This window comes from Poromitra crassiceps (assembly GCF_964638095.1).
Source record: "Poromitra crassiceps genome assembly, chromosome: 4".
Classification (NCBI taxonomy): domain Eukaryota; kingdom Metazoa; phylum Chordata; class Actinopteri; order Beryciformes; family Melamphaidae; genus Poromitra; species Poromitra crassiceps.
The window spans coordinates 1,972,524-1,996,771 of NC_139626.1; the positions used below are offsets into that span (position 1 = coordinate 1,972,524).

Below are 24,248 nucleotides of genomic sequence, written 5' to 3' on the forward strand. Positions count from 1 at the left end.
ATTTATTCATTGGGATCATTCAGAGGACATTCAGAGGACATTCAGAGGACATTCAGAGGTTTTATTGAGCTGAGGGTGAATTCACGCTGTAGGTGAATATTTGACTATGAAGGCAACAAAAACAGCTGTTCAAAGACTGATGCACAGAAAATTGGTAACTTGACTTTAGATAGTCCTTGATTAACTAATAATATCCCACAAGGACTTTGATATACAGTAACCTCCACTAATTAATGCACTTTGATGCGCGCTTTGAGACGTATTGAATGAAAGAGGAAATTTGGCTCCGTAAAAACTGTCTGTTCATGTTGCATGTGATTGACTATCTGTTACAAACCACGCATCTTTCGTGTGCATGAGCACATGTGCACCCGAGCTCAGAGCTGGATAGGATGAACAGATATATATATATATATATATATATATATATATATATATATATATATATATATATATATATAAGAAGAAAGTAGTGCCCTGTGCACAGCTGTGCTGCTAGTCCCGGGTGCAGCTGGAGCAGGAACAGCAGAAATAGCAGTAGAAAGGAAATCCAGCGCACACCAGGTTGTCAGAATAGACTTTTTATTTAAGTAGCATAGATATGGCGAACAACGCGTTTCGCTGTTGCTTCATCAGGTTCGCTTTGAAGCGAACATATATACTACTATATATAATATATATATACATATATATATATATATATATCAAAATAATCTTAAAAAAAAAAATATATATATATATATATATATATATACATACATATATATATATATATATATATATTTTTTTTAAGATTATTTTTTGGGTGGGGAGAGAGAGAGGGGATGACATGCGGCAAAGGACCGCAGGTCGGATTTGAACCCCGGTCGGCCGCACGAAGGGCCGAGCCTTCGTGGTAAGCCTGCTACCAGGTGAGCTACCAGGATGCACCGAGATGATATTATTGAAAGAATTTATTGGTGGACTGAATGTTTCTCAGAATGGCATTATCATGCTGTGGTCCAATTCTGGTTTTAGTGCTGTGAGATACCAATGACATGTGGACATTTTGTGCCTTTTATAGTTTTTGTGTTTTCTTTTAATTGTTGTAGATGTTTGTTTTTTATGGACCTTGTGTCTGCCAATAAAAATTGATTGATTGATTGATTGATTGATAACCACTGTCGTGTGACCGCGAAACACAATTGCGATTGTCTGTTGAAGTCAATCCAGATCAAGGGAACAAATCCTGGATCTGTTGATCTCGATTCGTAGTACAGGCCCCTGATGGCTAATGGCTTTTTGTGACCTCAAACTCAACTAAAGCCTTAAGTAGTGATCGGTGATAAAAATGTATTCCCCACAATGGTTAGAATTCCAGCCAAACAAGACAAAACTAAACAATCTAGTGGTTAGAAATTCAGCCTGACCAAAACTAGACCAAAACCAAGCCGATCAAGTCCATTTCATGAAACTGGGTTGGAAGAGGGCGATGATCCCATGATCTGCTGCCTTCAAAGTGGACTCAATCATACAGGGTATTATTACCTCACACTCAGTGAGCCAGTGATGGCAAATCAATATCTGACCTGGCTGTCTTTGAACCATGGCATCATCATGCCACCGACCTCACATTAGTCAAACTGCACTGAGAGAAAGAGAAAGCTCAAACGTGAGGCTTTTTGTCCCTCATGAGATGAAATCTGAAGTGGACTAAAAGGGTCGGCTGTTTGTCTCTCCATCAGACGTGATCTCTCAGACACCTGGCTGTTTGTCTCTCCATCAGACGTGATCTCTCAGACACCTGGCTGTTTGTCTCTCCATCAGACGTGATCTCTCAGACACCACTGGTTGGATTTTGACTAAACTTGGAGGGGTGATGAACTTAGGCACAGTTTTGTGGTGGTTAAAAATGACACTGACTGGCTTGATGGGAACGCGACGACAACTAAAGCTCAGACATGTCAAACGTTGAAAGCCACCAACTCCTCAATCTAGTTTTTACAATTTACACTGACTGACCTGGTGAGAGCGCTGTAATTGAAGTTCCAAATTTTCTAACGCTAATGTGATATTTCGGACACGTCTCGGAGAGAGAAACTTGGGGGTTGATGCATGTTGGCACCGAGTCTCAAAAATATCTGCACTTAGTCATTACATTACATACATACCAGTCTAGCACTTAGTCATTACATTACATACATACATACCAGTCTAGCACTTAGTCATTACATTACATACATACCAGTCTAGCACTTAGTCATTACATTACATACATACCAGTCTAGCACTTAGTCATTACATTACATACATACCAGTCTAGCAGTAGCGGAATAAACAGATTTCAAATTCCTGAGTCTAGTATTAGTTGAAGCATTGTGAAATATGGGTGCAACATTTGCCCATTTATATTGCTTCTTCATTTTAAGGATGGACTGGATCTGTGGAACCACACTGAAGCCAGCCTATAATCAAATCAATATGGTAAGTATAAATGGGAAAAATACCACTGGAGCCAGCTGGTGACTGCTCCATCAAGCCATTTTAGACAGAGTAAGAGTCCTGGTACTGTAGGTTGGTGGATTTAAATTCAGCATAATGGGCCTTTTTCACAGCTGCCATTTTGTGGCAGGGTAAACACAGGTGCAACCAACTCGCTAATTAGGGCCACACAGCACTGGAACACCTAAATGGACTGGAAGTTGGAAACCCTATAAACAATGTATTGGTGCACCTGTGCTACTTCCTGCCTTTTAGACACAAAATGGCTGCTGTGAAAAAGTCCTATTTATAATGTTGATGGAGGAAAGGACTTTGAACATTCATACTGAACAGTGAGGCAGCCACAGCATTTAGCCAGGAGCAAGAAGGAAATAAATAAAGGGTAGGATTACAGGGCTAAGTAGAGGAAATCCAGTTGCCTGACATGGCACGCACGCTAAAGGGGATTGAGTGTCCTTTACAGAGGAGTCGTACTACTGTACTGTACAGTACTGTACAGTACAGTACTGTACTGTACGTGCTTCAGATAATGACCACTCACATGCACATAATAAGCACAGTTACTTAAGATATAAGGATGTAATCAACACAACACAAAAAAGTAGCAGAAATCAAACAGGTAAGCAGGAAAGACTCTGAAAGCACATTGCTATATGGACCGAGCACTTGGGGGGAAAAAACTTGCATACAAAAAAATGGCTAATAAACATTTACCTGAGGACATTTACAAGAGGATTAAACATGACATTATCAACTCTAACCAAAGTGGTAAATGTGGGGGTTAATGTATATCTGGACTTTGACTCAGCAGTGACTGAGAGGAGGGAAGAACAGGAGAAGAGATGTGGGACGAGGACAAGATAGGAGAGGAGGGTCAATTGCAGTAAGAACATTTAGCTTTTCCATTCTTCTTTTCTACACGCTAGAAGCACATTCTGTTGGTTCTTTCAGTAAATAGTAATGATGATCATCCATGCCCATCCTGTAAAAATTAGCTTATAAGTCATTCTGCAATTTCTTTTCAATAATAATCAGTTTCATATTCAAGACATGAGAACAACAAGACAAAAAATGACACTTGCGGAAATTAAAAAACAATAACAGCAACAACAACAAAAACAAAACAAAAAAGGGGGCTACCAGACATGGTTATATACTGATTGGGTTAAAGTAAAGGTAAAGACCCACTGATTATCACACACCTGAGTGTGCGAAATCTGTTCTCCGCATTTGACCCATCCCCTGGTGGAGCGGTGAGCGGCAGCAGTGCCGCGCTCGGGAATCATATGGTTGGCAGTAGTTTTAAAAAGGTGACATTCTCAGGTATCCAAATTGAGAGCTCCTTTGTCCTGAAGTTTTGTGAGTGCTACCTTGTGCCATTGGTACTTTATGCTTCAATATATAAAACGGCTCATATAAATCTTCTCCATTCCCATTCCCTTAATTCAATTGCACTATAAACTAACTGTGTGTCATTCAGATCCAATACCAACAAGCCAGTTCCTCAGTGGAGCAGCATCCACGGGGACCAATAAAAAGGTGACACACAAAGGAAGGAGGAATTTATTGACTGGTCAATAAAATCAAATAAAATCCAGATGGAAATGAGAGGGGGGTAGAGGGGGGTGGGGTGTGTGGGGGGGGTATGTCTGTTCATGTATACAGAAAAGGAACCGTCCACATGAGCTATTTGTGCATTCCATTGTAAGTGTCTCCATAGATGAGTGTGTGGATGTTTATATGTGTACCAAATAGTAAATATGTGTGTGTGTGTGTGTGTGTGTGTGTGTGTGTGTGTGTGTGTGTGTGTGTGTGTGTGTGTGTGTGTGTGTGTGTGTGTGTGTGTGTGTTCATATGAGGGAATTTACTTGAACTGAAAAGGTGGCTTAAATCAGATGTTTACTATCACATACAACAGAATGAGCGTCCTATATCTGCGCCTGTCAGCTCTGTGCTGATTGGCTCTCAAACACTCACTTCCCGGGCCGTACTCTCTGATATGGACCCGCCCCTCCCTCCCTCCACCCACCCTCCCTCCCTCCCTCCACCCTCCCTCCCTCCCTCCACCCTCCCTCCCTCCACCCTCCCATTTTCGACTGTTCAAAGAGGACGGTGCTACAAGTCACAAAGAGGCATTGCAACACATTTCATTGTGAAGCCAAAAAAAAATCTAATAGCACAGCTTTATTATTGTGCATTAGGGCTGTGAATCTTCACTGGCCTCACGATTCGATTCGATTACGATTCAGAGGGCTACGATTCAATTACGATTATTGATGCATCTCGATGCATCTTAAATCGATGCATCACTTTTTTCCGCAATACATGATTTATTTTTTCTCACTTTCTTTTTTCTCACTGTGTGGCTACTTTTAAAATAAAAGTGCATTTGGAATTGCATTGTGTTATGATCCATAATTAAAATAAACAACTGCATGTCTGTCACTCTGGAATGGTCTGGATGCGAGTATTAAGTTAAGTAATAGCATCAAACAATTTAAAGGCAGTTATAAACATGCACTTATGGACACATATAAGAAAGAGGAGCTTGAGCAGTAAGGTGCGAACTAGATTTATATTTTTCATTTGATAATGGGATATATATATATATGTACATTTAAAAGATTGTACTTGTATTTGATTATTTGTTATATTATTATTCTTTATTTTATTATTTTTATTTGTTTTTATTATTTTTCTTTTCATAACACAATTTAAATTATTGTAAAGGAGGGGCAGGGCTTGATAAGTCTTTTACTTCCCCCTGTCCCTTCTCGAACAGTTATTGAACTGACCTTGGAAAAGGTCTTGTCTATTTACCGTACCTGTTTTTGTTTTTAAAACAGTTTTATGTTCTTTGTTCGAGACAAATAAAGATCAAATCAAAATCAAATCAAATGTACTTCCATTATATTTTATTTGATTATTATTATTTTTTTATAATCGATTTTTGACATTTGTGAATCGATGCAGAATCGTGCACGTCCGCATCGCGATGAATCTTATAATCGATTATTTTTGACACCCCTATTGTGCATCATGATTACCCATCTGTGATGGGTCTGTGCTCTGATTAGCTAGCTACCTTACTCCTTCCAATTGTGAAAATGTTACTTTATTATTTTTGTCCATTACAGGCTACTGTACCAGACACCTGTCGATGTTGCAATTCCTTGGTTGCTGATGATACAAGTCATAAATTACTTAATGCCTCTTTAACTGTGTAAATTAACTACACAGAATATTAACGAGAAATTCAAAATGCTAATTTTGTAACGCAATACTAACTAGCCACTGAGCAACACCAAGCAAATATTAAAATTCACATTTTAAATAAGAACTGATCATCAGCAGCAATACTGATCCTCTGGTTACAGTGCTAAGAGCAGTGTGGAGTATAAAATCTAAGTTTGTTGGTTGGTTCTGCAAATGGACTACAGTGCCTGTCTGGTAGTTGTCTGTTAGCTGTTTGTCTGTTAGCTGTCTGTCTGTTAGCTGTTAGCTGTGAGAAGTTCATCTTGATGTAGCTTTCCCTCAATTACTGCTGCCTGCTGAAAATCCTATGAAAGCATCCAATCCCCCAACAGCTACCAGGCAACTCCTGCTCTCCATTAAGCATTCCAATCCAGTCTATGACATGACACTATCTGCTTTTCTCTCTCTCCCTCTCTCTCTCTCTCTGTCGGAGGACCAGGACAAAGTGGGACCACTCTGCCGCTGACTGCTGGTCGCCATGGCAACCTTCTACTGATTGGTCAGGTGGTGTCCGAGAGAGAAAGAGGAAGAGAGATCCAGAGAAAGCGACAGAGAGAGGGGAAAGGTAGAGACTAAAATAAAGCAAATCAAATATTTCAACAATTGTTCTTTGTGCAACTGCTACTAAAATGCTCAAACAGGTTTGTGAGCCAGGTTCAAAGTACATCCTTGCTGCAAGTTGCAACTGGAGGAGGTGTGGATTTGATGGTCTAAAGGAACTACGACGGTTTAGCAGAACAAGGGCCAACAGTCACCTGACACACCTGAGGCCACGCCTCCTTCCTCCTCTACAGCCAGCTGACACACCTGAGGCCACGGCCTCCTTCCTCCTCTACAGCCAGCTGACACACCTGAGGCCACGGCCTCCTTCCTCCTCTACAGCCAGCTGACACACCTGAGGCCACGCCTCCTTCCTCCTCTACAGCCAGCTGACACACCTGAGGCCACGCCTCCTTCCTCCTCTACAGTCACCTGACACACCTGAGGCCACGGCCTCCTTCCTCCTCTACAGCCAGCTGACACACCTGAGGCCACGGCCTCCTTCCTCCTCTACAGCCAGCTGACACACCTGAGGCCACGGCCTCCTTCCTCCTCTACAGCCAGCTGACACACCTGAGGCCACGGCCTCCTTCCTCCTCTACAGCCAGCTGACACACCTGAGGCCACGCCTCCTTCCTCCTCTACAGCCAGCTGACACACCTGAGGCCACGCCTCCTTCCTCCTCTACAGTCACCTGACACACCTGAGGCCACGGCCTCCTTCCTCCTCTACAGCCAGCTGACACACCTGAGGCCACGGCCTCCTTCCTCCTCTACAGTCACCTGACACACCTGAGGCCACGGCCTCCTTCCTCCTCTACAGCCAGCTGACACACCTGAGGCCACGGCCTCCTTCCTCCTCTACAGCCAGCTGACACACCTGAGGCCACGGCCTCCTTCCTCCTCTACAGCCAGCTGACACACCTGAGGCCACGCCTCCTTCCTCCTCTACAGCCAGCTGACACACCTGAGGCCACGGCCTCCTTCCTCCTCTACAGCCAGCTGACACACCTGAGGCCACGGCCTCCTTCCTCCTCTACAGCCAGCTGACACACCTGAGGCCACGGCCTCCTTCCTCCTCTACAGCCAGCTGACACACCTGAGGCCACGCCTCCTTCCTCCTCTACAGTCACCTGACACACCTGAGGCCACGGCCTCCTTCCTCCTCTACAGCCAGCTGACACACCTGAGGCCACGGCCTCCTTCCTCCTCTACAGCCAGCTGACACACCTGAGGCCACGGCCTCCTTCCTCCTCTACAGTCACCTGACACACCTGAGGCCACGCCTCCTTCCTCCTCTACAGTCACCTGACACACCTGAGGCCACGGCCTCCTTCCTCCTCTACAGCCAGCTGACACACCTGAGGCCACGGCCTCCTTCCTCCTCTACAGTCACCTGACACACCTGAGGCCACGCCTCCTTCCTCCTCTACAGCCAGCTGACACACCTGAGGCCACGCCTCCTTCCTCCTCTACAGCCAGCTGACACACCTGAGGCCACGCCTCCTTCCTCCTCTACAGCCAGCTGACACACCTGAGGCCACGCCTCCTTCCTCCTCTACAGCCAGCTGACACACCTGAGGCCACGCCTCCTTCCTCCTCTACAGCCAGCTGACACACCTGAGGCCACGGCCTCCTTCCTCCTCTACAGCCAGCTGACACACCTGAGGCCACGCCTCCTTCCTCCTCTACAGTCACCTGACACACCTGAGGCCACGCCTCCTTCCTCCTCTACAGCCAGCTGACACACCTGAGGCCACGCCTCCTTCCTCCTCTACAGCCAGCTGACACACCTGAGGCCACGGCCTCCTTCCTCCTCTACAGCCAGCTGACACACCTGAGGCCACGCCTCCTTCCTCCTCTACAGTCACCTGACACACCTGAGGCCACGCCTCCTTCCTCCTCTACAGCCAGCTGACACACCTGAGGCCACGCCTCCTTCCTCCTCTACAGCCAGCTGACACACCTGAGGCCACGCCTCCTTCCTCCTCTACAGCCAGCTGACACACCTGAGGCCACGCCTCCTTCCTCCTCTACAGCCAGCTGACACACCTGAGGCCACGCCTCCTTCCTCCTCTACAGCCAGCTGACACACCTGAGGCCACGGCCTCCTTCCTCCTCTACAGCCAGCTGACACACCTGAGGCCACGCCTCCTTCCTCCTCTACAGCCAGCTGACACACCTGAGGCCACGCCTCCTTCCTCCTCTACAGCCAGCTGACACACCTGAGGCCACGCCTCCTTCCTCCTCTACAGCCAGCTGACACACCTGAGGCCACGCCTCCTTCCTCCTCTACAGCCAGCTGACACACCTGAGGCCACGCCTCCTTCCTCCTCTACAGCCAGCTGACACACCTGAGGCCACGCCTCCTTCCTCCTCAGCCAGCTGACACACCTGAGGCCACGCCTCCTTCCTCCTCAGCCAGCTGACACACCTGAGGCCACGCCTCCTTCCTCCTCTACAGCCAGCTGAGGTGATATCATTCACACCTGCCTTTAGTCACACTTTCCATTTACTATCAGCTATCAGCAGGTTGAGCAAGCCCCGCCCCTGTGGGACAGTGTTACTGGTTCAGGAGGAAAACACGCTGCACACAAACGCTATATAGACGGTTTTCACAAGAGCGCAAGCCCACAGCACTTCCTTTTTCTCAGCATTCGGCAAACTGCAGAAATATTCACTCAACATCGTTACTTTTGTTTTCGCTGCTTAGCTGTATAGACCAGGGGTGGCCAAACCTTTTTGGTTGTGGGCCGCATACAGAAAAATATAAGGAGTCGCGGGCCAAACAATATTAAGCGCGGCAGTTTTCGCGGCAAAAAAATTGGACCAGAAAACCCTTGTGCCATCAAAAATTGAATTTCTACCTAAATAAATATATGACACATTGTTTATTGATGCGCTCACCTATTACAATGGGTATTTCTGTATGTTATCAAATTTTCTTTTCCTGTGCCAACAGGTTAAGACACACTAATAACTACCGGTAATAATAACATTAGTATTAAACATTAATTCAGTATTTTATTTTTTATAAATAGACCAGGAGCGGGGGTTCAATTTACAATGTTTTTGTTGTCAAGTTAAAACCGTCTATACCATAGACAGTCAAAAGGAGGGACAATGTGAGCGTGACGTCACCCATTGGTTTTTGATACCTCAAAATGAAGCCTCGCATCTCTTAATTCCGGGTAATGTTTCAGATGAATTATGGGGATTTTCCTGGAGCATTCTGGGAAATCTGTTCGACTCTGGAGCCCGCGAATGCACGGGGGTGTGTCACGTGAGTCGCGTGAGCCCCACAGCCAGCCGACCGCCATCTTGTTGTGTTCCCTGGCTGCAGCTGGCTGTGTGAGCCTCCAGCCTGTTCTTAGCTTTTAATACATCCATGCTCTAGCCTGCTAGCTAGCCTGCTAAGCCTCCACAAGGTAAACTGCTATTATACAGTCTATGGGTCAACTTTATAACTGTGGTGCTCTGCTATGTTGGGATGTTGGACTGCTTGAGTGAGTGATGCTCATGCCTGTTTGTAAGCTAACGCTAGCTCAAGATTAGCATTGTGTGCTAATGTAAACATGGAGCAGTTCAAGCCGTACTGTTTGTGAGGTGGCTATGCCACCGTAGGACTGTAACCGACATTTGGACATGTGGTGACTAACGTAACGTTACAGTGTCATTCATTTCTTCAAGGGATGACCGCGGCGTACCAGTAGTTGTGTTTCCATTACCCTCAGAAATGCGCAAAATCTAAATATCGCAATAGAAATTGGGTAATGGAAACACGTGAATTTCGAAAAACCTCCCAAATATCGCAAAAAGTTTTTTCGCTCTCATGAGGTGGTTTTTCAGACGTGTCGATATAGAAGTTTATCGCAAAAGTGTAATGGAAACACATTTTTCGCATTTGCACGTCATGTGACCCATATTATCCCTTGGAAAAGGAGCGGAAAATAAGTTTGGTAAGTAAGGTTCGATAAGCCGTGTCAAAACCTCCGCAGCAAGTGGAAAACTTTGAAGCAACGCTACCTAGCAGAAAGACGAGTGTTATGCAAAAGCGTAGCCGGGCAAATTAGATAATGTTTAATGGCAGAAATCGGTCCATGGTGACAGCAGGCTGCCTGTGTGCGCGCATTTGGCACAGCGGCGAGATGAGAGGATGAAAAGCACACACTGGTGCGGTGGTGCTGTCTGAAGTGAATACAGTGACTGTGAGTAATACATTGCACACGTTTCAGGTGCAATTATAGAACCAAATCAGCCTTTTCCCCCCTCCATCTCTAAATCGGACCAGTTGTAGGCTATTAGGCTACCTTTTTTCCTCTGCCTGTCGCGCTGACTGCATTCACGCAGCCAGCAACATTTTGCGACTCATTTTCTTTTGAATTGATAATCAGGCTCGTTTATATGCATTGTAACTTCATGTTGGGATTTGCATTGACCATTGGTTGGATTTGAGCATGCAGGGGACGGGATATGGGGCAGATCCCCGTGCGTAATCACTGTGGCAGCTGCTGCAACGGGGAATCACTCAAACGCAACTTCAATGGAAACGCCTACAAGTCGCAATTGTACATTGTCGAAGTTGTAGAAATATCGCAATTCTTTTGCGAAAAACTGTAATGGAAACACAGCTAGTGATGGGGACACCTGGATCAAATGATTTGTGACACTAAGTTTTAAATGTTGTAATGTTAACATAATTCTCATGTGCACAGGGCCGCTGGAAGTCACTTTAAGCAGGGGGTGCTGCGGGCCCCGCCCAAAAAAAAATTACGTTTTTTTTTTTACATTTTTTTGCCATATTTAGAGGAATATCTCATTTTAAATTAACATTAGGATACTGTTGTGATGTAATCTAGGGGGTGCTGCAGCACCCCTACTTCCCGCGGCCCTGCATGTGCATGGCTCATTATTTACTCTTCTGCTCTCCTGACTGAAAGAGTATGTAGAGTATAATGCTAACGTCAACATAATTGCGAAGGTTAAGAATATTGCTGATAATCAGTTTAACCATGTTCAACCTAGGATATCATTGCAATAACACAAGCCAAATGCTGACAGATTTGAGACTTTGAGAGATTTGCATTCAACCATTTGAACATGTATCTATCTGCCAGTGACCGGAGAATATTGTTATTTTTCTTGTTTTAATGGTTTTGTGCCAATAAATGATGCCAACAAAGTCACACCAGCCTTTAGTCACATTTTCCATCGCTATACAGAAGTGCTAATGATGTAGGCTTGAGCACAAAATCAAATCCTATGAAAGCGACTCTGATTGGAAGCTTGCTCACCGACTCCATGTCATTAATAGATCGATGAGTTTAATGGAGCGAGTCCTACCGTGTTTTGGGACGGCTGTCCGTCCTCGTCAAACTGCCGCTCCACATAGTCTGAAGACAGGAGGTTGCTGGAGAGAAAGGGAAGAAATCAAATGAGAGGACAATATCCATTTGAATTTGGATATTGATTATAGATTTGGTGTTGACCTGACTTTGACCTGCGCTTGATTGGATTAAGGTGTCTACTATGTGACTGTCAGGGGTCATTATGGGTCAACACTGTAAAGGCTTATTTATTGCAACCATATTAATTAACAACATAATAACATTACCATGGGCAGAGCAGTAAATGTTCCATTTATAAAAGTCAAACCAAAAGGTGCGAAGATTCATTTCTTCAATACAGTGTAAGTGCTTCGATATATAATACCTCATACAGTACTGTAATACATTATTATACCTTAATACTTATGACCCACAGTCCGTACATATGCACATCGCCAAACACACAGAATGTGGTGTGTGTGTGTGTGTGTGTGTGTGTGTGTGTGCGTGCACGGTCATGTTTGTGCACGCTGTGTCACAAGCATCAAAAACACTGCTTGATGGTCCTGTGGTGAGGATGGTGTGTGTGTGTGTGTGTGTGTGTGTGTGTATGTGTGTGTATGCGCGTGCACAGTTCAACCTCACCGACTGTACGTCTGCGTTACACACCTGTTTTACATATTCATGAAGGCATGTATGTCGACACCGTTCTTTCAAGTCACTATTGGCTCATTTTCCATAGTGTCAGAGAATAAGAAGCTTCAGTAGATGTAAGATCCTGCTGTAAGGAGACTCTGGTGGATCAGAGAATAAGAAGCTTCAGTAGATGTAAGATCCTGCTGTAAGGAGACTCTGGTGGATCAGAGAATAAGAAGCTTCAGTAGATGTAAGATCCTGCTGTAAGGAGACTCTGGTGGATCAGAGAATAAGAAGCTTCAGTAGATGTAAGATCCTGCTGTAAGGAGACTCTGGTGGATCAGAGAATAAGAAGCTTCAGTAGATGTAAGATCCTGCTGTAAGGAGACTCTGGTGGATCAGAGAATAAGAAGCTTCAGTAGATGTAAGGTCCTGCTGTAAGGAGAATCTGGTGGATCAGAGAATAAGAAGCTTCAGTAGATGTAAGATCCTGCTGTAAGGAGACTCTGGTGGATCAGAGAATAAGAAGCTTCAGTAGATGTAAGGTCCTGCTGTAAGGAGAATCTGGTGGATCAGAGAATAAGAAGCTTCAGTAGATGTAAGATCCTGCTGTAAGGAGAATCTGGTGGATCAGAGAATAAGAAGCTTCAGTAGATTTCAGATCCTGCTGTAAGGAGACTCTGGTGGATCAGAGAATAAGAAGCTTCAGTAGATTTAAGATCCTGCTGTAAGGAGACTCTGGTGGATGGAGAATAAGAAGCTTCAGTAGATTTAAGATCCTGCTGTAAGGAGACTCTGGTGGATCAGAGAATAAGAAGCTTCAGTAGATTTAAGATCCTGCTGTAAGGAGACTCTGGTGGATCAGAGAATAAGAAGCTTCAGTAGATTTAAGATCCTGCTGTAAGGAGACTCTGGTGGATGGAGAATAAGAAGCTTCAGTAGATTTAAGATCCTGCTGTAAGGAGACTCTGGTGGATCAGAGAATAAGAAGCTTCAGTAGATTTAAGATCCTGCTGTAAGGAGACTCTGGTGGATCAGAGAATAAGAAGCTTCAGTAGATTTCAGATCCTGCTGTAAGGACATTCTGGTGGATGGAGAATGTAAACACTCGACCTTCCCACTTTGTTTCCAACTATGCATGTAAGCTATCCAACTTTTTCTACCCATTGGCTGAAACTAGCCCTATTTATTTCCCCATGCCAGAGACTTGTGTAGAAGGAGGTACGTTCTACCAATGATCCTGTAATTCCACCTGGTCGTCAAAATAGGCTGATAAAGATCATGGATGGCTTAATGCCCCTTTAACCTGACCCTAATGAAATTGTCACGGCAAATAAACCACGAAGCAAACTAGCCACCCAGCTTCGTAGCCAACGTTGTCCATTAGCTAATGTACAGGACGAGGCCATTAAGCACATTTTGTACATTAGCATTAGCCATGCAGGCTAAGATCCACACCGGGAATGGAGAACCCCAGGCCTCAGAATGGAGAACCCCAGGCCTCAGAATGGAATGGAGAACCCCAGGCCTCAGAATGGAGAACCCCAGGCCTCAGAATGGAATGGAGAACCCCAGGCCTCAGATTGGAATGGAGAACCCCAGGCCTCAGATTGGAATGGAGAACCCCAGGCCTCAGATTGGAATGGAGAACCCCAGGCCTCAGATTGGAATGGAGAACCCCAGGCCTCAGATTGGAATGGAGAACCCCAGGCCTCAGATTGGAATGGAGAACCCCAGGCCTCAGATTGGAATGGAGAACCCCAGGCCTCAGATTGGAATGGAGAACCCCAGGCCTCAGATTGGAATGGAGAACCCCAGGCCTCAGATTGGAAGGAAAGCACCTTACCCATTAAGCCACAGGACAGAGCTCACGCTGAGCTGTACTTTTTTTTCACATCTTAACCACATTCAGGAAGAAGCAGTTGCGGCGACCAATCAAATGAGTTTGGGGCGTGGTTCGAGGCGTGGACTAAATTATAGTCTGGGAACGATACCAACACGGCGATATCAGGAGAGCCGTGTGTGTGTGTGTGTGTGTGTGTGTGTGTGTGTGCTCGTGCGTGCGTGTGTGTGTGTGTCCTTACTGGTTGAGTTCCAGGTCAAGGATGAAGGCTGTGCCAAAGGCCTCCACTAGGAAGCTGCTCTGGGCCAGATGGACAGGCTGAGGGAGGGATGGAGAGGGGGGGGGGGGGGGACAGGGGGGGGACAGAGGAATGGAACATTGATTAAAATGATTCAAACAGCAGAAAGTCACAGGAAGTGGCGTAACGAGTCGACGCCAGGCCCCAAAGCAAGATGCTCATCACCAAGTGACATCATCAACACAATGATCTCATTACATTACATTACATTACATTACGTCATTTGGCAGACGCTTTTATCCAAAGCGACTTACAATAACACATTTTTGTCAACAATAGAGCAATCAACTATGCAACACAGTCTATGGCACCTACATCTTCTGAAGGAATAGTGGTACAAGTTTAGTTTTTTTTTTTTTAGAGAGAGAGAGAGAGAGAGAAATGTTAGTTCAAAAAGGGCCCAGATGGAGCCTGAAAAGGTGTGTTTTAAGTTCTCGCCGAAAGATTGGCAGTGAAGTGGCTGTCCTGACCATAGGAGGGAGCTCGTTCCACCATTGAGGTGCCAGGGACGAGAAGAGTCGCGATCGGGATGAGCGACTTTTGAGCCCCCGTAACGAAGGGGGGGCGAGGCGCCCTGCACTGGTGGAGGAGTGAAGGGAGCGGTGAGAGGTTTGGAACCTGACCATAGATTGTAGGTACAGAGGGGCTGTCTGGTGTACTGCCCTGTAGGCCAGTACCAGTGTCTTGAATTTGATGCGAGCTGAGATGGGAAGCCAGTGGAGGTCCCGGAAGAGGGGAGTGACATGAGAGAATTTGGGTTGGTTGAATACCAGACGGGCTGAGGCGTTCTGAATGAGCTGAAGCGGTCGGATGTCGGTGGCAGGTAGGCCAGCCAGGAGCATGTTGCAGTAGTCCAGGCGGGAGATGATAAGTGACTGGACCAGGAGTTGAGTCGCTTCCCTTGTGATCTCATCAGTGATGTCACGATAAGAAATGACATCATTATGAGATGTCGCAACATAACACCAGTAGCTGGACGTCACAGCGGTGATGTCACAATAGAGGTGACATCATCAGAGCAACAAGTATCCGATGATGTCACCACGGGAGGTGATGCTCCCGATTCCTCAGTTGGTCCAAGTGTCTTTTTTTTTTTTACGGTCATATTTTATTCCTGTTTTAACTGGTTTCAAATTCATGTCAGATTTTGTTTTACTGCAACACATGCCCTCCAACATCTGCAGCTGTCTCAGTCAAGGTCATGCATTCATATTTCTCCCATTTGTCGCTCAATCTTGAATAAGTGCAGTAACTGTTTTATAACTTCTATTCTATATAATTAATATTCTGCATCTAGTCTATATTCAGTGTTTCACCACATTCAGAGGGGGGGGGGGGGAGCTGCCGACATTCACTGTCGTCGCAACGAAATCATTCATGTCAACATTGACATGTCAAGTATTGTCTTTGACTGCCTGTTTCCTGGAAGTTATGAAAGAGTTCCTGTGTAAAAATGAGGAGGAAGTGACGAGTGGAGGAGGCACTGATGGGATGGTCCATAAAACAATGACGGGGGTAATGTGTGCATAATGTAACAAATCGCCCAAGAGAGAAGCAGTCCGAAAATAAAGGATGTCCTCTTTCAGCATTGGGGCAATTGGCGTCATCCGTCCCAGAAGAGTTCTTGGATACAGCTCTGAGCTCTGCGGTGGAGCTCGTCCCCTCTGTCTAACCTTGCTCCGAGGTGGGCCCCACCCACACTGTATGACACAGCTGTATAGTGGCTCCCATAGGTGCTGTCTGGCCCTGGCTACACAAGATTCTCTACTATTGAAATGAAAGTTGAAATCAAAAATGCTTTCTAATTTTTGTACTGTATTGGGCAAAATCATTGCCACTTACTATGATGAAGATTCAACAGTTAACGTCAGCCTCACAACCGTTGTGGTGAAATTAAATATATTCTTTAGTCCTCCAACGCAGAGGGGGCGCTGTGTCTGCAGTAGCAGTGTCCCAGATAAGAGTTGTTTCTGGATGCTAGTTAGGAGGTAGTCTCACATGGCCAGACCCAACGTCTTACGTCAGAACACTTCCAGCGACGGAGGGTCTGAATCACAAGTCAAATTTCCGCAGACATGAATCGTGCGGCGATATCTGATTGGCTGGTTTGAGGGTGTTCTTGATATCTGATTGGCTGGTTTGAGGGTGTTCTTGATATCTGATTGGCTGGTTTGAGGGTGATCTTGATATCTGATTGGCTGGTTTGAGGGTGTTCTTGAAAGTGTCCAAGGATGGAGGATGTCTGCCGGGAGAGAGTTCCAGAGGGTGGGGGCCGCCCCACTGAATCAGAATCAGAATCAGAATCACTTTTATTGCCACAGTATGCAAGTTACATACGAGGAGTTTGTCTTGGTGTCTGTATGCAGCGTAGCGGTTACATCAATGCTCTGTCCCCAAAGGTTTGCAGGCGGGTGTGGGATGATGGAGAGGACACCAGTGTCGGGGTGGAGGAGGTCAGATTGGGGGGGCAAGTGCATGGAGGGATTTGTACGTGAGGAGCAGGATTTTGTAGGTGATGCGGGACTTGACCGGGAGCCAGTGGGTGATGTGCTGCCAGGGCTTGGAGCGGGTCAGAAACCTGGCAGCTGAGTTCTGCACATATTGGAGCCTGTCCAGGGTTTTGCTGGGTACCCCGAACAGGACCTCCATTGCAGTAATCCAGACGGGAGGTGATCATGGCATGGATGAGGGTCTCAGCTACACAGTCTGAGAGTGATGGCCAGAATCTGGGGATGCTGGGGTAGTTTTTTTTGGTGACGTGACAGTCACATTTTAAATACTAAAACTGTCTGCACAGTATTTGAGCCAATTTAATTTTCACACAAAAATGGGCCTATCAGCAATCATAGAGAGGCAAAGTGAACGTCATTTCCTGCTTCAGCACTGTACCAGAGATTTTCATCAGCCATTTATTTTCCCATAGACATTTCGTAAAATGCTTATAAAATAGTTGTACTTCGTCGAACCACACAGATCAGCTAATGCTATAATCGGGAGAGAGACCATAGAACATTTCACTCGGACCAAAACTAAAAAAAACATAGAAAAAATATTTTCTTAAAACTGCATTTACGCAACTACGTTTTGGTCCCAGTGAAATGTTATGCGATCTCTCCTGTTTCTAAATATATCTGTACCGTTTGGTTTGAACCAGTAAAACTATTTTTATACGCATTTTACTAAATGCGTATGGGAAAATAAATGGCGGAAAGAAATCTCTGGTACAGTGCTGAAGCAGGAAGTAGGCGGTCACTTTGCCTCTATAAGAATGCTATCGATTGTGTGTTGGGGTTGTATCTTCTCTGACAACCAGGAGCAGGATTCAGCCGAGCTGACATCCCCGTCCACACAGAGGCACTCAAACTCAAAATGAGTTATCCAGTGACTGACTGCCTGTCGAAAGGAATGACACGCATCACGCAGAGGCTTCAGACAAAACTGAGGTGATCGTGTTTGGCCCCAAAGAACAAAGGCTTAAAATCACTGTACGCCTTGAGTCTCTATCCCTGAAGCCTAAGGACCAAGTCAAAAATCTTGGAGTTATTATTGATTCCGATCTCAACTTTAACTCCCACATTAAGTCAATTAGAAAATCTGCTTTTTATCATCTTAAAAATATAGCAAGAATTAGGGGATACATGTCCAGACAGGATCTAGAAAAACTAATTCACGCCTTCATTTATAGTAGGTTAGACTACTGCAATAGCCTTTTTTCTGGTCTCTCCAAAAAAAGAACTTAGGCAACTTCAACTCATTCAGAATGCTGCTGCTAGAGTTCTAACGAAGACTAAGAAAGCTGATCATATCACTCCAGTTCTTAAGTCCTTACACTGGTTGCCAGTGTGTCAGAGAATAGATTTTAAAATACTGTTATTAGTCTATAAATCACTTAATGGCCTAGGCCCAAAATACATAGCTGAATTGCTCCCACGATACGAACCGTCTAGAACTCTTAGGTCAACAGGGTCCAGCTTATTAACTGTCCCTAGGATCAAATCAAATGACGGGAAGGCTGCATTTACCCACTATGCTTCTGCTAGCTGGAACAAATTGCCTGAAGACCTCAGATCTGCCCCAACCTTACTTACTTTTAAAAATAGACTAAAGACTTTTATGTTTACCGTCGCTTTTAACTGCTGACAGCTACTATGCAAACCCAATGAGTCCTCTTTCTGCAACTGCTGCGCCTGTTGCTTATTGCACTTTTTATACTCTTTTTTTTTAAGTTTTGTTAAATGTCCATTTTATTTCTTCTTTTCGTTTATTCTAATGCACTTTTTATACTCTTTTTTTTTAAGGTTTTGCTGTGATGCTTTTAAATGTCCATCTTACTCTCTTCTTTTCTTTTCTTTTCCTGTCAACCATTTTATGTGAAGCACTTTGAATTGCCTCTGTGTATGAAATGTGCTATACAAATTAACTTGACTTGACTTGACTTCACACACACAGACGACTCCAGTGTCTCGTGCCGTGCAGGTCACAGACGCATGCAGGCTGCAGCATCCGGAGAGGGGAGCTCAAGGTCAGACTCGTGTCCGACCGCTCACTGACTGACTGACTGACGGTATTTATAGGAAAGGTAATGCGAGAGGAGAGGTGGAGGTGTGAAACATAATCTAATGGGCTGGTAGAGAGCAGGCCAGGCAGCTGTAGCCGGGGGCGGGGCTGGTTTGTCCCGGGCATGCTGGGCATCGGGTGGGGGGGTCAAAGAGAGAGTGTTTGTGTGTGTGTGTGTGTGTGTGTGTGTGTGTGTGTGTGTGTGTGTGTGTGTGTGTGTGTGTGTGTGTGTGTGTGTGTGTGTGTGTGTGTGTGTGTGTGTGTGGGAGGTGGGGAGACAACATAGGTGACCCAATCAGGGAGCAGCTAGGTAGATTTAAAATGAAATCACTTCCCGACAGTTTGAGATAAGATATTAGTTTTAGTTTAAGTTAAGTCAAGAGAGACAAACCCCACAGTCTAGCAGTCACAATCAATATATTAACTGTCAAGTGTTTCTGGCACGAGTCAGAAATGCATTTCAGTATCCAAATGCATTCAGCATTCTTGAGAACAAATGTGTGACTTGAGCAGTTGAACAGTCCAACCCTTCCAGTTCTTTCCTTGTCAAAGTCATTATAGAGACTATCTTGCAGTGGGATCAAACAAATGTGAACCAGGGGCGTAAAGTGTGTGTGTGTGTGTGTGTGTGTGTGTGTGTGTGTGTGTGTGTGTGTGTGTGTGTGTGTGTGTGTGTGTGTGGAGGGGGGGGGGGGGGTGTATGTGCGTTTCATGGCTGCATCTTGCATGGTTTTGACGCTATTGCGTTCGCAATATTTGTCCACAGGCAGACAGGAACAGACAAACACCTGTCAAAGTACTCGAAACGACTTCTGTGGTAGTCCCCGCTAGGTGTCTCCAGGACCAGATTTTGCCATGATCGCACACGCACCGCTGACACGGCTGGTAATCACTGATGAGGGAATTCTTGGACTTGGCAATGACTAAATTAAAGTGCCACCAAGTTAGAGCTTTGGTAGATCAGGTCTATCCAGAGCTTTGGTAGATCAGGGTCTATCCACCAAGTTAGAGCTTTGGTAGATCAGGTCTATCCAGAGCTTTGGTAGATCAGGGTCTATCCACAAAGTTAGAGCTTTGGTAGATCAGATCTTTGGTAGATCAGGGTCTATCCGCATTAGAGCTTTGGTAGATCAGATCTTTGGTAGATCAGGGTCTATCTGCGTTAGAGCTTTGGTAGATCAGATCTTTGGTAGATCAGGTCTATCTGTCTATCCGCATCGCTCAACTAGATTGGCAGGCGGAGCTCTCTAATTTTCTGGGAGCCGAGAAACTCGATTGAAATCTTATCATCATCATCTTGTTTCATTTGGAGCAAAACGGAGCAAACCAGCAATTCTTCACAGGATGAAGGAATAACATCTGGAACATCTGCTCAGTCAAGGTCTACTACTGCTCGTCAGTCCTCGACATTCAGAGAGCGTGCATGAAACCTATTTTAACATAACATGTATGCCATTTGGGGGATCATCGTGGATGTGTAGCAGGGCAGCAGGTCAGGTCAGGTCAGGGGGAAACTAACCTGCACTCCCGCTGTGTGGTTTCTGACCCGGGTGTCCAGGTGGCCGTGCAGCAGCTCCTCCTGGGAGTGGATCTGCTGCAGGAGCCGCTTGGGCTGAACGATCTCCTCAGCAGGCAGCAGCCTCTCCTCCCCACGCTCCCATTCCCTCCAACCTGCACAGGGTCCAATATGAGTACAGGGTGCCAAATGGCAATGAGCATTTTGGAAGTATGTCAGAATCACCTCTATTCACCAAGGTACATGTAGGCTATGGTACAATAACTATAACACACAATGAATACAATACAATGTGAATGCAATACAACAGTTGATACAGGATGTACAGTAAATACAATACACAATACAAGGCCTAGCTAGGTACAATATACATTCTCTATCAAAAGAAAATACCATCTTAGTATCATCAGATAATTATCAAAAGACCACCTTAAGTACCCGATGAAACACTCAAATACAATCGTATTAATTAACTATCAAAGTATCACCTGGAGTGGAGTATCCACTGAATACCAAAACACACCATCTTAATGATCAAGTTAACTGTCAAAATACCATAGTCTCGTCAAAATACCATTCAAGTAGGCCTACCACTACAAAAATACCAGAGAGGCTTTAGCGTCTTAGCGAATATGACTTAGTGATGAGGCTACTTATTACTGCAGTGCTCTTAGCCCACCTTACACAACGATGGTGCGCTGCTGCTTGTATGTTGATCATGCAGCAACAATAGCCGTGACACTTGTTATGACAGCGCCAGCTGCGATATGAAGAATACGCCATGCAAAAGTGACCGTTTCTGTTCGCGATCAATGAGACTCACGACATCGTGTTGATCCTACAGTGACACTGACTAGAATCGTAGGAGAACCGCTTGTAGGTGTCTCTCACCTGTCACAGCGCACCGTGCACTCACTGCAGCGAACAGCAGGCATCGCACCGCCAGCATGATGCTCACATAGTCCCAGTGATTTCCTCGGAGCAGCGCCGTTTCATAGACTGATAAGATACGAGGCGGGTAGGAACCTAGCAGCAGGACAGCTGTTGACAGGGACAGACACAGCAGCGGGGTCCCTTTAAACGCATGTGTCCTCTTCTCCCATTTGGACTCTAGCGAGGAGAAGAAGGCGTTCTGGCGAGGCTTCCTCCAGCGGCTCCCACCCTCCCACCACTAAAACTCCAACAACATAGTGAAACATGAGCAAGACGAATGAACACTTGTCTTTTGGCCTGCTCTGCTCTGCTCTGGCTCAAGGCACTGGTCACAGTGAGGCTGCGCAAGTGCGCATCAGGATCAGTGCGCGTCGAAGTGGCGCTGGAAAAATTACAGCTATTGCGCCAAGTCCCGCCCTACTCTGCCTCTGATTGGCTTAGCCTGATTGAAACCCCAATCGCCCTCACCCTTGTACCTAAACCCAACCAATCATCACTCCCCATGCCTAAACCTGAGAGCGGGGGGCTTGGCGATGAGCGAACAGGGAGCACGTGGGGCTCGACGCACCCACCCACCCATCTAGTTAATTAAGCTGGGAACATGCAGGGACCCCCTCAGATCTCACCTACAAACAATTGCCACTTCTATACCAAATCATATATACTGTGTGTGTGTGTGTGTGTGTGTGTGTGTGTGTGTGTGTGTGTGTGTGTGTGTGTGTGTGTGTGTGTGTGTGTGTAATACATTTGCAGTTGCTGTGATGTCAGCTGTGATGTAACTGAGCAACTGTGATCTTAACTATTTTTTTTCAGTTTTAACAACGTACAAACAAAACAAAACAAACAAGCTCAGACACAGGAAAGGAAAACAAAGAAAAGCATAGGCTACATATAATATTGACAATTATAATATGGTCCCAAATAGTTTGAAACTTTCCAAGCGAGTTGGTTCTCAAGGATCTGAGCTTATAACAGAGATCATGTCCATCAACCACAGTTGGAAAGAAGGTGAAGAGGGGGACTTCCATTCTTTCAGAATACGTTTTTTGGAGACAGTGGTCAGAGACTGTTGCACCATTGTGGGGAAGCAAAGGTCTCTGAGCAGCCGAAGATGGCGAGTTCTGCCTCCGGCTGAAGGGTTATTCTGTAGGCCTTAGAATACCAGTCAAATATTTTGGCCCAGAATCCCGTCAGTGAAGGGCAGAACCAGAAGGCATGAGACAGAGTGCCCTCCGACACCTGTCACACAGTGGTGAGACAGAGGGGAAGAACTTGTGCAACTTATGCTTAGAATAGTGAAGACGATGAGCAACTTTAAATTGAATCAGCTGGTGTCTACTATTAACTGAGCAGAGTTGTATCACTGACAAACTCCTTTCCCATATGATGTCAGATAATTCAATACCAAGTTCCCCCTGCCATGCTTCTCTAATCCTCTCAGTAGAGGCCATGATGCAGTTATCAAATAGACATACAAATCTAGAAATAAGATGCTTGGAGTGAGGAGGGCTCAGCAAAACATAGAATAAGTCATGTTAATTTGGGAACGTTTCAAAGGTTTGAATCTTGGATCGAACATAATTTCTGATTTGCAGGAATCTAAGCCAGTTCGGGCAACTCAAACTTCCTTTTCAGTAGATCAAAGGATGCAAAATGACCGTCTATAATATATAGGTCTTTGATGGAAATCCACTTCTCACTCCAGCCATGGAACCAAAAAAGAGTGATGGAAACAAATTGGCGTGTGGACACTTGGTAGACTTTAAACATTCAGTTTCTCACAACAAAACTTGAATTTTGTAATGTCCCAGACTTCTCTAGCTTAGAAAATAACAGAGCTGGCCTCCATTTTCAGCCACAGGGGCCCCCCGAGGGAGGAGGCCCCCAAGGGAGGAGGCCCCCAAGGGAGGGGCCCCCCGAGGGAGGAGGCCCCCAAGGGAGGAGGCCCCCAAGGGAGGGGGCCCCCGAGGGAGGAGGCCAGGAGTCCCTTGCCGGCAGAACATTAGCAGCCCAGTAGTAGTGCCTAAACACTGGTAAGGCCAGCCCTCCTTCAGGCTTGGATCTAAACACTGGTAAGGCCAGCCCTCCTTCAGGCTTGGATCTAAACTCTGGTAAGGCCAGCCCTCCTTCAGGCTTGGATCTAAACTCTGGTAAGGCCAGCCCTCCTTCAGGCTTGGATCTAAACACTGGTAAGGCCAGCCCTCCTTCAGGCTTGGATCTAAACACTGGTAAGGCCAGCCCTCCTTCAGGCTTGGATCTAAACTCTGGTGAGGCCAGCCCTCCTTCAGGTTTGGATCTAAACACTGGTAAGGCCAGCCCTCCTTCAGGCTTGGATCTAAACACTGGTAAGGCCAGCCCTCCTTCAGGCTTGGATCTAAACACAGGTAAGGCCCCCCCTCCTTCAGGCTTGGATTTCTGCAAGTGAATTTTCAAAATTCTATGGTTCTTATAATTCCAGACGTAGGACAGAATTATGGAGTCCAGTTGTGATCTTATCTTCTCTTTAGTTAAAATTGTCCAAGTGGGCGGTGTCTGTCTGTGGTGGTGTCAGTCATGCTTTGTGACAGAAGTGATATCATCAATGATGTCGCTTGAACAATTGTGATGTCATCAGTGATGTAATAAATCCTTCCAGGCGCGGCCAAGAGAGGAAGTCATGAGGGACAGAATGTAGGGAAACCGTGGAAATCCAGGAGGCGGATTTGGTATAGAGCGGCTTGTTAAAGCTCTACTGTCCTAAACACAATGGATGTTTGATTGTGTTCATTGTTTTAGAGCCGCCCCACTGTTTGTCTCGCCTGCTCACATTTCCCATTACATGGATATATTTTTTCCCCTTGTTTTGCTAGCTGCTGCTGCTATC

At 45.6% G+C, this 24,248-nt stretch overlaps 1 protein-coding gene across 1 annotated transcript in view; it reads right to left on the reverse strand.

Moving 5' to 3' along the window:
- Nucleotides 1-21,401, reverse strand: part of adam11 (ADAM metallopeptidase domain 11) — a gene marked incomplete at both ends in the record, with an annotated part of 68,469 nt that extends 47,068 nt beyond the window's left edge. The window contains 4 exons of the mRNA XM_083635058.1: nt 11,619-11,685; nt 14,323-14,399; nt 20,456-20,607; nt 21,344-21,401. Of these exons, the coding sequence (XP_083491184.1) occupies nt 11,619-11,685; nt 14,323-14,399; nt 20,456-20,607; nt 21,344-21,401 (354 nt within the window). The remainder of the gene's footprint in view (nt 1-11,618; nt 11,686-14,322; nt 14,400-20,455; nt 20,608-21,343) is intronic.
- Between the last annotated feature and the right edge of the window lie 2,847 nt (nt 21,402-24,248).